General features: G+C 65.8%; 1 protein-coding gene and 1 long non-coding RNA gene across 2 annotated transcripts; one reads left to right on the forward strand and one right to left on the reverse strand.

Moving 5' to 3' along the window:
• Positions 1-2255: 2255 nt before the first annotated feature.
• Positions 2256-7118, reverse strand: LOC121479405. Its single transcript, XR_005984716.1, has 2 exons — positions 4433-7118; positions 2256-2454 (listed from the first exon to the last, which is right to left on the reverse strand). It is a non-coding gene; the product is annotated as an uncharacterized LOC121479405 (long non-coding RNA).
• Positions 7119-7139: 21 nt separating this feature from the next.
• Positions 7140-12447, forward strand: LOC121479393. Its single transcript, XM_041734924.1, has 2 exons — positions 7140-9388; positions 9489-12447. The coding sequence occupies exon 2, from the start codon at positions 10907-10909 to the stop codon at positions 12275-12277; it is 1371 nt and encodes a 456-aa protein (XP_041590858.1). The 5' UTR covers positions 7140-9388; positions 9489-10906; the 3' UTR covers positions 12278-12447.

The following is a 12447-nucleotide window of genomic DNA, read 5'->3' on the forward strand; positions in this document are numbered from 1 at the left end:
GAGGGTCACTGGAGAGGCAGGGGGTGGGGGACGGGGAACCGGGGGACGGGCGTGATGGAGGCACCTGATGCCATGAGCACGACTCATGAATCCCCGACCTCTACCTCTGAAATACGCTTTATGTTAATTAATTGAATTAAATAACATACAATGTTAATTGAATTTAAATTAAAAAGGGTTTTTTTTTAAAAGATTTTATTTATTTATTCATGAGAGACACAGGCAGAAGGAGAAACAGGCTCCACGCAGGGAGCCCGACGTGGGACTCGATCCCAGGACCCCGGGGTCACGCCCTGGGCCGAAGGCGGCACTAAACCGCTGAGCCACCCGGACGTCCCAAAATAACACGTTTTTCCAGGGCATCTGCGAAGAACAGCATGACGGAGCAGAGGGCACTGGACACCATGAGAGCACACGCAGCGGCTCCCGCACCTTCACTCCCGTCGGGGCTGCGAGGGAGGGACCGGGTGGGACCTGACCTTCAGCGTGGAGCCTGCACAGGGACGCTGACTCTCCAGTCCGAGCAGGAAGCTTCAGCGCAATTTGCATCGTGGAGAGGCCTGGTGGGCGCCCGGAACCCCGACGCGGCCCGAGCAGTCAGCACCCCGTCCCCGGCAGCGGCACCTGGCCCAGGTGAGGCTCACGTTCGCGGGCACATCCCCGGCGGAGCCAGGGGCGCTTCTCCCCGGTGTGATCTCTGCTGAATCGCAGGAGGCACTGACGCCCGCGAGGGTGTGAGGGGCACCGCGTGGCACCCCCGGATCCCCGACCGCCCTGGGATTTCTTCCCACGGCGCCAGGCACTGCACACAGGGGCCGGGCGCTGTAGGACGAGGTCCGGATGGGCCTCGCGGGGCCGGCCGAGCAGAGCCTGGGGCTGGTGAGAGCGGGGCTCCCGGGCTCACTGAGGACGAGCCCGCAGCGTCCCCCCGGCTCTCCGGGGACCTTGCACTGGGGCCTCGGCCGTCCTGGGGGGGCAAGGCCATTGCCGCAGCTGTTCCCTGCCCAGCCGCCGCTCAGGCTTCGTCCTAACGGGCTCCTGGTGGTGCCGGGGGCACTGGGCCGGGGACCCTAGGGCCACCCAGGGGCTCCGCCCAGGGCAGGGAGGCAAGGCCTTCGGGCCTGTCTCCCTGCGCATCCCGAGTCTGCCACCCGCAGCGGTCAGGGAGGCGGCAGGTGGCTGCGCTGGGGTCCACCAACCGCGACACGGGCCAGCCGGGCACGGGGCTCCAAGGCAGCCCGGCCTCCCTGCTCGCCCGCCGCTGCGTTTGCTCACTCGACCCTGAATGCCATCGGCACAAGCCCTCGGCGGGGAAAAGTCACTTAAATCTGGTCCTGGCCTCACGCTTCTAGCATCTGCTCGTTCACCCAATTCCCGCTGAAGGCGACCAGGAAACACAGGGTGGCTCAGGGCAGGTGTGTGTCCTCCTGGGGACACACGGGACGGAGCCGGGTTCACGCAGTCGCTGCACGGCTGAGCGGGGAGGAAGCACAGGCCCGCGGGCCTCAGGAGACATCTTGCTGGGCATTGTCCCCCCGGTGCGTGACTTGCTGCAAAGTGATATTTTTGAACTATTAAAATACACGTATCTTTGGGTCTAACCCAGGTGCTCCGGTAAGAGTGTCTAAAAATAAACCAGAATCCCTGGCTCCCATGGCCGAGTCCCCACACACCAGTGACTCAGCCGCGACCGGGAGCTTCGTCATATAAGGATGTGGACGGCCGGCTCTGCTCCCCGCTTCTCTCCCAGGGGCCCCAAGGCCGAGGTGTCGGTCGGATTCATTGAAACCTTGGGAGAGCGTCATTGGGGACAGGAGAAAGTCGGGCCCCAGGGAGACGTGAGCTCGGGCCAGCGGGGCCTCTGCACCCTTGGGTCGGGCTGCAGGCGGGGTGGCGGGCGGCCCGCGGGCTGGGAACGGCAACTCGCTGCTGAGGGGCCTTATAAGGAGCTCCCGGGGCCTCCGCACGGGCTCCCAGAATAGCTCCCGGCTCGGCCTTCCGACGGGCCGGCGCCAGGGCCCCGAGGAGAGCACCGGGGCGGCCAGCCGGAGGGGTCAGGCCCACACTCCGCCTGGCTTCCTTCCTCCCCACCCGGCCGGGCTCCCGGGTGGCTGCGGGGGACGGGGAGGGGGCGGCGAGGCCCTGGGACCCCCCCCCCCGCCCTGCCCACCCCCTGCCAGCCCAGGCTTCTGCGCTCTCTGGCCGCCTGGCAAAGCCCACTTATCCTTTTAAATGTGTACAATGAAACACGAGGGTGATAAGCCAGTTATATTGACATTCAGAAATAAAACACTCCTGGGGGCGCCCGGGTGGCTCGTCGGTGAAGCGTCTGCCCCTGGCTCAGGTCGTGATCTCGGGGTCCTGGGATCGAGTCCTGCATCGGGCTCCCGGCTCAGCAGGGAGTGTGCTTCTCCCTCTACACCTCCCCCCTGCACGCTCTCCCTCTCTTTCTCTCTGTCAAATAAATAAACTCTTTTTAAGAAGAAATACAGGCAGAAGGAAAGAAGGAAAGAAAGAAAGGAAGGAAGGAAATCCCTCTCCCCGTCACTGGAACGCCTGAGCTGCTCTGTCGAGGCACCAAGTAGCAACACCCTCCCTCCTGGGGACGGCCAGCGTCTGGTGCCCTCTGACCTGCGCCTGACTCACCGGTGAGTCATCTAAAGCCCTGACCCCGGGGAAGGCTGCCCAGTGCCCAGGCCCTGCAGGACGGCTGGCCCCCTCCTGTCCAGATGGCCCCGGAGAACTGCCAGGGGTGTACAGGCTCCCTCTAAGGGACCCAGAGCCTGTGCTGGGCCAGAGAGATGCAGGAGAGGGGCTGAGGGGTGGCAGGGGTGAGGCCTGACAGGGTAGGGTGATGGGGGAGAGGGGACAGGGTGAGCCCTGAGGGGGCAGGGATGAGGGGCTGAGATGGGAACAGGGGTGAGGGTGGAAGGGGGCCCGAAAGCCAGTCTCTTCGCCCGGGCCCCATCTGCCCCCCTTTGAACCCCCCCAGGCTGACCAGGGCCCAAGCCCGGAAAGGAGCCTCCCCCGCCTCCCGGAGCCTCCCCCTGCCCGTCCCGTGGGGCCCCCAGCAGACCCCATGCTGTTCCCTCCCGGCACGCTCCCCGAGGGAGGGTTGACCCCGAGGGACAGCCCTGCTCCTCACACTGCTGGGCAGCGGGTGGCTGAGAGCAGGACACCTGCCCGGAGACAGTGTGTGGTGTAGAGGGTCCCAGGGGTGCCCCAGTAGTGACCCCCTGGGCAGGGGTGGGCACTGCACACCCCTACACCTGCCTCCCCATTTGGTCCTCCTCCCTGATTGGTCGTCCTCCACCCCAGATCCTCCTCCAGCTCTGGTCGTCCTCCACCCCAGGTCCTCCTCCCTACCTGGTCCTCCTTCCCACCTGGTCCTCCTCTTCACCTGGTCCTCCTCCACCCCTTGTCCTCCTCTACTCCAGGTCCTCCTCCCCACCTGGTCCTCCCCAGCTCTGGTCGTCCTCCACTCCAGGTCCTCCTCCACCCCAGGTCCTCCTCCAGCTCTGGTCATCCTCCACCCCAGGTCCTCCTCCCCACCTGGCCCTCCTTCCCACCTGGCCCTCCTCCCCACTTGGTCCCCCTCCCCACCTGGTCCTCCTCCACCCCTGGTCCTCCTCCCCACCTGGTCCTCCTCCACCCCTGGTCCTCCTCCACCCCTGGTCCTCCTCCCCACCTGGTCCTCCTCCCCACCTGGTCCTCCTCCACCCCTAGTCCTCCTCCCCACCTGGTCCTCCTCCACCCCTGGTCCTCCTCCACCCCTAGTCCTCCTCCAGCTCTGGTCGTCCTCTACCTCAGGTCCTCCTCCCCACCTGGCCCTCCTCCCCCCCTGGCCCTCCTCCCCACCTGGTCCTCCTCTCCACCTGGTCCTCCTCCACCCCTTGTCCTCCTCCACCTCAGGTCCTCCTCCCCACCTGGTCCTCCTCTCCACCTGGTCCTCCTCCACCCCTGGTCCTCCTCCACCCCTGGCCCTCCTCCCCACCTGGTCCTCCTCCACCCCTGGTCCTCCTCCACCTCAGGTCCTCCTCCCCACCTGGTCCTCCTCCACCCCTGGTCCTCCTCTACTCCAGGTCCTCCTCCAGCTCTGGTCGTCCTCTACCCCAGGTCCTCCTCCCCACCTGGCCCTCCTTCCCACCTGGCCCTCCTCCCCACCTGGTCCTCCTCTCCACCTGGTCCTCCTCCACCCCTTGTCCTCCTCCACCTCAGGTCCTCCTCCCCACCTGGTCCTCCTCCTCCACCCCAGGTCCTCTTCCACCCTGGTCCTCCTCCCTGCCCGGTCCCCCTCCACGCTTAGCCCCTACCCTTCCATAGGCCATAGGCTGGCTGTGTGCTCGGAAGGCTGGTGGGACCCAGGGAGGAGCTTGGGGAGGAGGTGCAGGGCTGCCCCACCATGGTGAAGCCGCCCTGACACCCCGAGCACCTGGAGCGCAGCTGTGACCCCCCAGGGCGTGCCTCAGGCAGGAGGGGGGTCACCCGGCCTGGGTGCCCAGGGCCACTGCATGCAGGCAGAGCTGCCGAGGCTGGGGAAGCTCCAGGACGTCATGGTGGGTGGGGATCTGGGTGAGACACAAGACCATGTGCGGGAAGGCAGGTGCCGGGGGAGGACCTGAGGAGGCCCCAACGCCCCGGGTGCCCAAGGGCTGGGTCCCCGAGAGCCCTGGGCAGCCGGGACAGGCCCCCAGGCAGGCCCAGCGGCCACTGTGGGTGATGAGGAGGGCCACCCTGGCCTTGGAAGGAGCCTGGGGTGTGGGGACATCCCTGGGGTCGGGGGAGGCAGCTGCTGCCATCTCAAACGTGAGGAATGCTCGACTTCATGCAAGGACCTCCTCGGAGCTTTTAAGAGGGAAGAGGTACGGGGCCCCCCAGGGGGCCAACACGGGGCATTACCGAGCCCAGCGTATTCCCGGTCTGGTGCTGAGGGGGGGCTAAGCCTGCAAAACCAGCCCAGTGACAGCACACACTGGGGCGGCATCCCCTGGAGGGCCGTGGGGACCCCCTGCCCCTGAGGCTCCTGGGACCGGCCCCTCCCGTGGGCGCCTCCGGGGGCACCTGGGCTCTCTGTCTTCTCCTGGCCTCTGCAACTGGGGGACCTGGAGGCCCCGGATAGACAGTCCGGCCGGGGACACAGCCAGCCACCGCGGGTCCCAACACACAAGTGGCATCCAGGCCTAACGGGGTCCCCCTGGGCCCACAGAATCCCTGCCCCTGCAGCAGGGAGAGCGCATCCCTTGCCCCGTCCATGGTGGTTTCCCACTCCCTCCTCCTCAAAATCAGGTTCTCAGGGTCCCAGGCCCCACCAAGCCGAGCAAGAGGCATTTCCGGTCCCACCTGCGTGCCGCCTGCCCCATAGCTGGAGGAGCAGTGCTCTGGTGGCGGGTGACTCACGGCACCGAACAGCAGAAGGTGGCCCCGCAGGCAGGCCGTGGCCCCCGTGGGCGCCAGGCGGGATCGCAGCCTCCGGCCCCCAGACCTGCCGTCGGGCCGAGCACTTGAACAGGAGTCCCGCGGCTCCCGCTCCGGGGCTGGACGTCCATGGGAGCTCCGGTGCCAACCTCACGGCGTGTGCCAGCATTTTCCGGAGACTGCAGGCTCGGAGGCGCGTCGGGACCAGAGGGCGCGTCAAGGCACGCGTGCGGCCCCACCCGCTCCGGCATGGGTGGGGCAGGCACCCGGTTCCGGCTGCGCCCAGGGGTGCGGAGGCCGCTCAGAGCAGCTCTAGGGCTGCCGCGACCCCGCCCCAGGCCACGTGGCCGGCTCCACTCGCACCCCGGGGCTGGGAACGGTTTTAGGGTAAATCAGGAGGATGGGGCGCCCGGGCAGCTCAGTCGGTCAAGCGCCGACCCTCGGGTTTGCTCAGGTCTCGATCTCGGGGTCCTGGGACCGAGCCCCACACTGGGCCCTGCGCGCAGCCTGGAGTCCGCTGGACGTTCTCCTCCTCCCTCTGCCCGTCCCACCTGGGCGCTCTTTCTCGCTCTCAAATAAATAAATAAAAATCTTTAAACATAAAAATAAAAATAAAACAAAATCACGAGGACCGGGGCAGGCGGAGAGGTTGCAGAGGCTGGACGCCGGCGCAGGCAGGGAGACCCCCACCGCGGGCAGCAGAGCGGGGGCAGGGGACCCCACGGGGCACGGCCCCCGCCGCACCCTTGCGGGATCACGGCTTCCACTTCCCTGGAAGTTCCCCAGGCTGCAGGCTCCGCAGCCTCCCGTCTGCCACCTGCCTTCTCACTCGGAGCACAGGCTGTGCTGCCATAAAAATCTTAACTTTTGCCACTTTCCATTCACCCCGCAGCTCCCCGGTGCCCCGGTCGTTCCCGATCACGGTCCAAACCACAGCCGCCCGCCTCCCCTCGTGCAGGTCCCACCCGGGGGCTCCTCTGGGTGCAGGTGCGGGCGAAGGCCGGCTGGGCTCCCCCCCCAGCTCCTGCACCGCGCCCCGGCCTCCCGGGTGCCCCTGGGACCTGAAAACCCTTTTATTCACTCTGCTTACGCGTCCTCATGCCTCTTCAGGCAGCTCTTCCTCCTTAGCTCCTTTGTTTTGTCCTGTCGTATTTGGGGACGGCAGACAGAGGGGGACGGTGAATCCTAAGCAGACTCCGCGCTGAGCACGAAGCCCGACCGGAGGCTCCGTCCTGTGACCCTGAGATCATGACCTGAGCCGAACTGAGAGTCGGACGCTCCCCCGACGGAGCCCCCCGGGCGCCCCCTTTAATTATTTTTTTAATAGACTTGTTTAGGGAAGTTTAGGTTCGCGGCAAAACCGAGCTGAAAGTACAGAGGTTTCCCGCTTACCCCGCAGGCCCCCCTCCCCACCCTGCGCCCGTCCAGCCCCCCCAGGCCCCCACTATCACATCCCACACCCGCGCTGCGCATGTGACCCCGGGTGAACCCGCACCCACACGTCGTCATCACCCGGGGCCCACGAGGGATGTGAGGTCTGCGGGGGCCGGGGGACGACGCACCCAGCACTGTGGCCCCTCACGGGAGTGAGGAGTCCTCCTCCCCACCCCCGGCCCCCCAGCCTGCCCCGTCCCCCCGGCTGTGCCTGCCCCAGCCCAACGCACGGTGCGCAGCCCTCCCGCCCTGGCTGCCGTCGCCGGGTCACCCACGTCTTCGTTGCCATCTCCCGACAGCCTGGGACGCGGAGCAGCCTTCCTGATCTGCCCCCTGTGTGTCTGTGCAGGTCTCCCGTCCGCTCTTAAACACGTTGTTAGGGCGTGTTGTTGAGTGTTCAGGGATCTTTATGTATTGTAGGCGCCGTCCTCGATCAGCTGTGTCTTTTGCAAATATTTGCTGCCGGTCGGTGCTTGTCCTCTCACCCTCCTGACTTTCACAGGACAAGGTCCAGCCGGCCAGTTGTTTGTCTCCTGGATTGGACCCGTGGTGCCGGGTCTACAGGGTCATCCTCCCGTCCGGGGTCACCGGGGATTTCTCCTGTGTCGTCTTCTAGAAGTGTCATAGTTTCGCATCCTACACCGCGTCCGTGACCCCTTGTGAGCCAGTCGAGAGGAGCATAAGGTCCGTGTCCACGTTCCCCCTGCGTGTGGACGTCCAGTTGTCCAGCGCCGCCTGCGGAGGGCACGGCCTTCGCCCCGTGGGTGGCCTCGCTCCTTTGTCAAGGATCCGTCGGGGGCGTTCGTGTGGCTGTTTCTGGGCTCTCCCTCCTGTTCCGTCCACCTGCTGGCCTGTCCCGCCCCCGCCCAGGGCCACACGGTCCTGATCGCGGCCGCCCTACAGCGAGTGCTGAGGCCGCGGAGTGTCGTCCTCCGACTTCGCTCTCCCTCAGCATCACATCAGCTTTCTTAGTGATATTTGGGGAACTGCTTTGTTTCCTCTTACTTACTATTTCTAATCGTCAGGGTCCATCAGAAATCTTGGGAATTTGGCTCAGATCGCCTTTCACGTATGTGTCGGTGTGGGGAGAGTTGGTTCTTCGAGGTTTGGAGTCCCGGGATGTGTTCTCGCCCGCCTTGCGACAGGAAGGGCAGCCGGGGTTCTGCAGAACCAACTTCGGAGGGGCCCAGGCCCGTGTGCTGAGCGGACCCCCCACCCCGAGGCGCAGACGGCTCAGGACTGGCAGGGCCATGAGGGGAGGCCTATGCTCTGCTCCGTCTCCACCCGGGTGCAGGGGGAGCGGCCAGCAGGGCCTCTATAGGGTCTGGACCCTGAGGCCGGGACCACAAACCCAAGGGGAGCACGGCCGGGCAGGAGTGGGGGCTGGTGCTAGGAGGGGCCGGTGTGCAAGGCCCCCCCGGTCTCTGGCGACTCCGAGGCTCTGGTGGTCTGTGCAGCCCCAGGGCGGCCCCCGGCGGCTCCAGGGGCCGCGGCTCAGGTCGCAGGAGCCGGTGCCGGGGGGGCCGTCCCACCCGCCCTCCGCTTTGTAGCTTCACCTCTGTCTCGGCCACAAGCCAGCGATTCCACGGCCGGCCAAGCCGCCCGTAGACATCTATTTATTTTGGCAGAAAGGATTTTTCGGGAATTGAGAAGTGGACACAACTGTTTAGTCTTCTGGATTCCTGCCGGCTCTGGGAAGGGCTGGGGCGCCCAGCCGTGGATCGGTAAGCGGGCCGCTGGGGAGGGAGCCCCGGTGCACGGGCACACACGCCCCGTGCAGGACTCACTTCCCCTTGGGAGCACTCACCCGGCTCCACTAGCAGGCAGCACCCAGGGAGCCAGCGGCCCAGCCAGCTTCAGCCACCCTGGGCATCCTGACGCGACCGAGCACACCGTCAGCCTGGAGTGACCTCCCCACTCACCTCCACCTTCCTGTGAACCTGCCCACATGCATTTGCACGAGCAGGTGTGCGCAGGCGTCTATGTGCACGGGCACGTGTGTGTGCACCCGTGCATGTGCCTATGCATGTGTGGGGTTTGCAGGCCCGCACGTGTGCATGCGTGTGCACATGTGTGTGCACGTGTGTTCCTGCACCTGCTCCATTGCCCCGCAGCCCACTGGGGACAGCCCCTGCAGTCCCTGCCCAGGGCCGGCGTCACCATGGGCCTCGGCCTTTCTGGAGTCCGGGAGCCCCGCACACCCAGAGGCAGGCAGCCCTGTGGACGGGAGGTGCCTCAGCCGAGTCACTGACCCTCTGGGGACCTGTTTTCTCCCTGCTTGGAGGCCAAGCGGGAACGGGACCCGGTGCTGGCGGGGCAGGGACTCCGACACCGACCCCGAGCTGACAGCAGGGCGGGGTCCCAGGCCTGACCCCGGGGCCTGGAGCCCCATCCGCAGAAGTCAGGGGCCGCCTTGGTGGCAGGACCGGGCCCCCGATCCCAGGACCTCCTCCTGCCTAAACCAGCAGACGCAGCTACCAGGCCGCTCACGCGCTGTCGCTTTGTTTTACTGTTCTGGTCGGGGCGGAGAGAAAACCAGGTATGGGGGGACCTCGGGGGTCGGGCCTGGTTACCAGCAAGTAATTTCCTTGCCGAAGAGTCTGGTGACTTGCCCCCGTCTGGTGAGCCTTGGTTTGCAGGAGTCGGACCGACGCGGGGCCGTCGGGGTCGGAGGCGAGGCCGTCGGGCTGCAGGGGCTGCTGCGGGAAGGAGCACAGGCGCGGCCTCGGCGCTCAGACGCCTCCCTGGGCCCAGAGGCTGCCCCTGCCCCTTCCGGCCTCCTGGACGTGTCTGGCCTCCAGTCTTCACTCTGGTGAGGGGTGAGGGCCCCGGGGCCCCCAGGACAACCCCCTCGGCTCAAGAGCCTCACTCATCCAACCAGCAAAGATACCGTCTCCTTCAAAGGTCCTTTTTCGGGCCTCCACAGCAGAGGACAAGGGCGTCCCCTACACGCCCTGCTGCTGGCAGGTCGAGGCCCTTGCAGCAGAGGGAAGGGGGTGATCGGGAGGGGAGGGGCTGGGCTGGAGGGGAGTATGCTGGTGTGGGGGGTCACCACACAAGGTCACGGGGACGGAAGGGCAGCCAGATCCCCGGCCAGGCCCTGCCCACCACCCTCACGGCCAAGTGCTTTCTGCAGGCGACGGAAGGGCCACCAGGTCCTGAGAGCCAGGCCCCTGCGGAGCCGCCCGCGCTGGCCCCGGGGCCCTTGCATGGCATGTCATGCCCCCCCCCCCCGACACACGTCGGATGCTGGACAGCTCGGTGTTGCAATTCTCCAGCAATGTTTACCAGAGCGTCCTTCCGTTCCCCGGGCGCACTGTAAACACGCCGGGCCTGGCCCTCAGCTGGCTGCGTAATTGTGGTTTCGGAGCAGGGTTCCAAGGACGCGCTCAGGGCCCGTGGTTATCCAGGCCGGCGTCGGGATCCGCGCCGAGGGGAGATTGGCAGGTCCCGGGGCCCGTCCCCTGCCCGCCCTGGCAGCTGGAGCACATTCCTTCCTGCTGGCCTGATCGCATCTGGGATCCCACCCCTGGGAGCCGGGACCGACTCCACTCCTCGGGGCCCTTGGGGCGGAGCAGGACAGGGGGTGGGGGGTGGGGGTGGCGGTCAGGGTGCAGACGGGCGGGGCGACATCAGGCCTCCTGATTTCACTGGGATCGCCGCTCCGCCGGGGCCGGTGGGCCATGTGTGTGTGTGTGTGTGCAAGTGTCCTTAGGGATTACACACCCCTCACATTCCATGAAGAACACTCCATCCCTGTGTGTACCCGCCATGTGTTCCTGCACATCTGTGCATGGGTGTTACTGTGTTACTGTGTGTGTGTGCGCGCGTGTGCTCTTTGTCATATTTGAGCACGTGTGTGTGCTGTTGTGTGTCTATGAGTGTACATGCATGTTCTTGGTGTGTATTTGAGCACACGTGTGCATGCATGTGCCAGTGTGTGCATGTGCTCTTGGTCATGCTTGAGCACGTGTGTGTCTATGGGTGTACGTGCATGTTCTTAGCATGTGCTTGAGCACACGTGTGTGCATGTGCCACTGTGTGTCTACACGTATGCATGTGCATGTGTGCCTATGAGCACACGTGTCCTTGGTGCATGGGAGTATGTGTGCATGTGTGGTGCCATGTATCTGTGTGTACACACATGTGTTCCTGGCATGTGCCCGTGGACGTGTCTGCATGTACTCATGTGCGTGTTACCTGGTCCCACCCCTGCTCTCTGATCCTGCCCAGACCAGGTGTGCGCGTCCTGACCCGCAGGGTGATGAAGGTGGCCGGGCTGTGGCCCGCACTCAGGTCAGCAGGGTGTCAGGGCCCCTGTGCCATGAGCTGGGGCTGGGGGGCTGGGGGGCAGGGGGCCCTTGGCCCAGACGCCTCCTCCTCCGGAATGAATGGCAAATGTCAAACACAGCCCCAAGGGAAATGGTTCCCACACCTAATCATGTCCCAAGAGAGGTCGGGAGGGGGCCAGGGCCACGTGACGGGTGAGAACAAGGCTCCTTTGTGTGCTCAGGCAGCTGTGGCTACCCTGCGCAGCTCAATGGGCCGGCTGTCTGGCCGCCTGGCCGGCCTCGGGGACCAGAGTGCCCTACTTGTCCCCCCAGCGTCTGGGGCCTCCCATCACCCCAAGCCCTGTCCCTGGACCTGCCGGGAGTGGGGGCCACTGGCTATGGCACATTTCCAGGCCAAGAAATTCATAAATATGGTGATGTCTGGTGTTTGCTCAGAGCTGCTAGAACAATCAGAAGTGGACGATTTTAATTTGCTTGGGGTGAGGGGCCAAGCCCCAGGGTCTCAGGTGGAAGAGCAGCCTGGGATCCCCGGGGACCCGACACCTGTGGAGTTTGGCCTGCGGCCATCGAACTGCAACCCCCGGAGTGGGGGAGGCCCCCAGCCTCCTTGCCCCACTCCCCTGCTACCCCCGAGACCCGGCCAGACCCGACCGGGGGGCTGCCCAGGGACCGTGAGCTCCCCCACCTTCAGGGACCTCCACCTCGGGGCCCAGGTTCTCTCCACGCAGCAGGGAGAGACTGTGGACATCGGGTCGTGGGGGGTGGCTGGGGCAGGAAGAGCCTGCAGGGCGGGGGCCGCAGACGGGCCGGGCGGGTGGAGGGGCCCGGAGGGCAGGGGGTGGGCTGGTGCTGAGCGAATCCAAGTGAGCAGAGGCCACGCAGGCAGCAGGGGCCGGGGCAGGGAGGGCTTGCGGGTGGGGCAGGTGCACGGGGGACAGACCCCGCCTGGCGGGCTCCGGCCGGGCAGCTTCGAGCATCAGCAGAAAGCCTGTAAGGATGGAACAGACGGCGGTCCCTCGCTCGAAATGGGCGCCAGGAGTCTGCCGACATCAGTAAATTCAATTCATAGATTGCGGAAGGCGGGGGGGGGGGCTCTTCCTTACAGGGAAATTCCAGCTAATAAACGATGGAAATAGAAAACCACTATTAGAGGGGCGCCGGGGTGCTCGGGGGCCGAGCGGCCGGCTCCTGATCTCGGCTCAGGTCCTGAGCTCGGGGTCGTGGGATCGAGCCCCTGGGTCGGGCTCTGTGGTCAGCCGGGAGTCTGCTCGGGATTTTTCTCTCCCTCTGCACCGCCACCCCCCCC

This window comes from Vulpes lagopus, chromosome 20, assembly GCF_018345385.1.
Source record: "Vulpes lagopus strain Blue_001 chromosome 20, ASM1834538v1, whole genome shotgun sequence".
Classification (NCBI taxonomy): Eukaryota; Metazoa; Chordata; class Mammalia; order Carnivora; family Canidae; genus Vulpes; species Vulpes lagopus.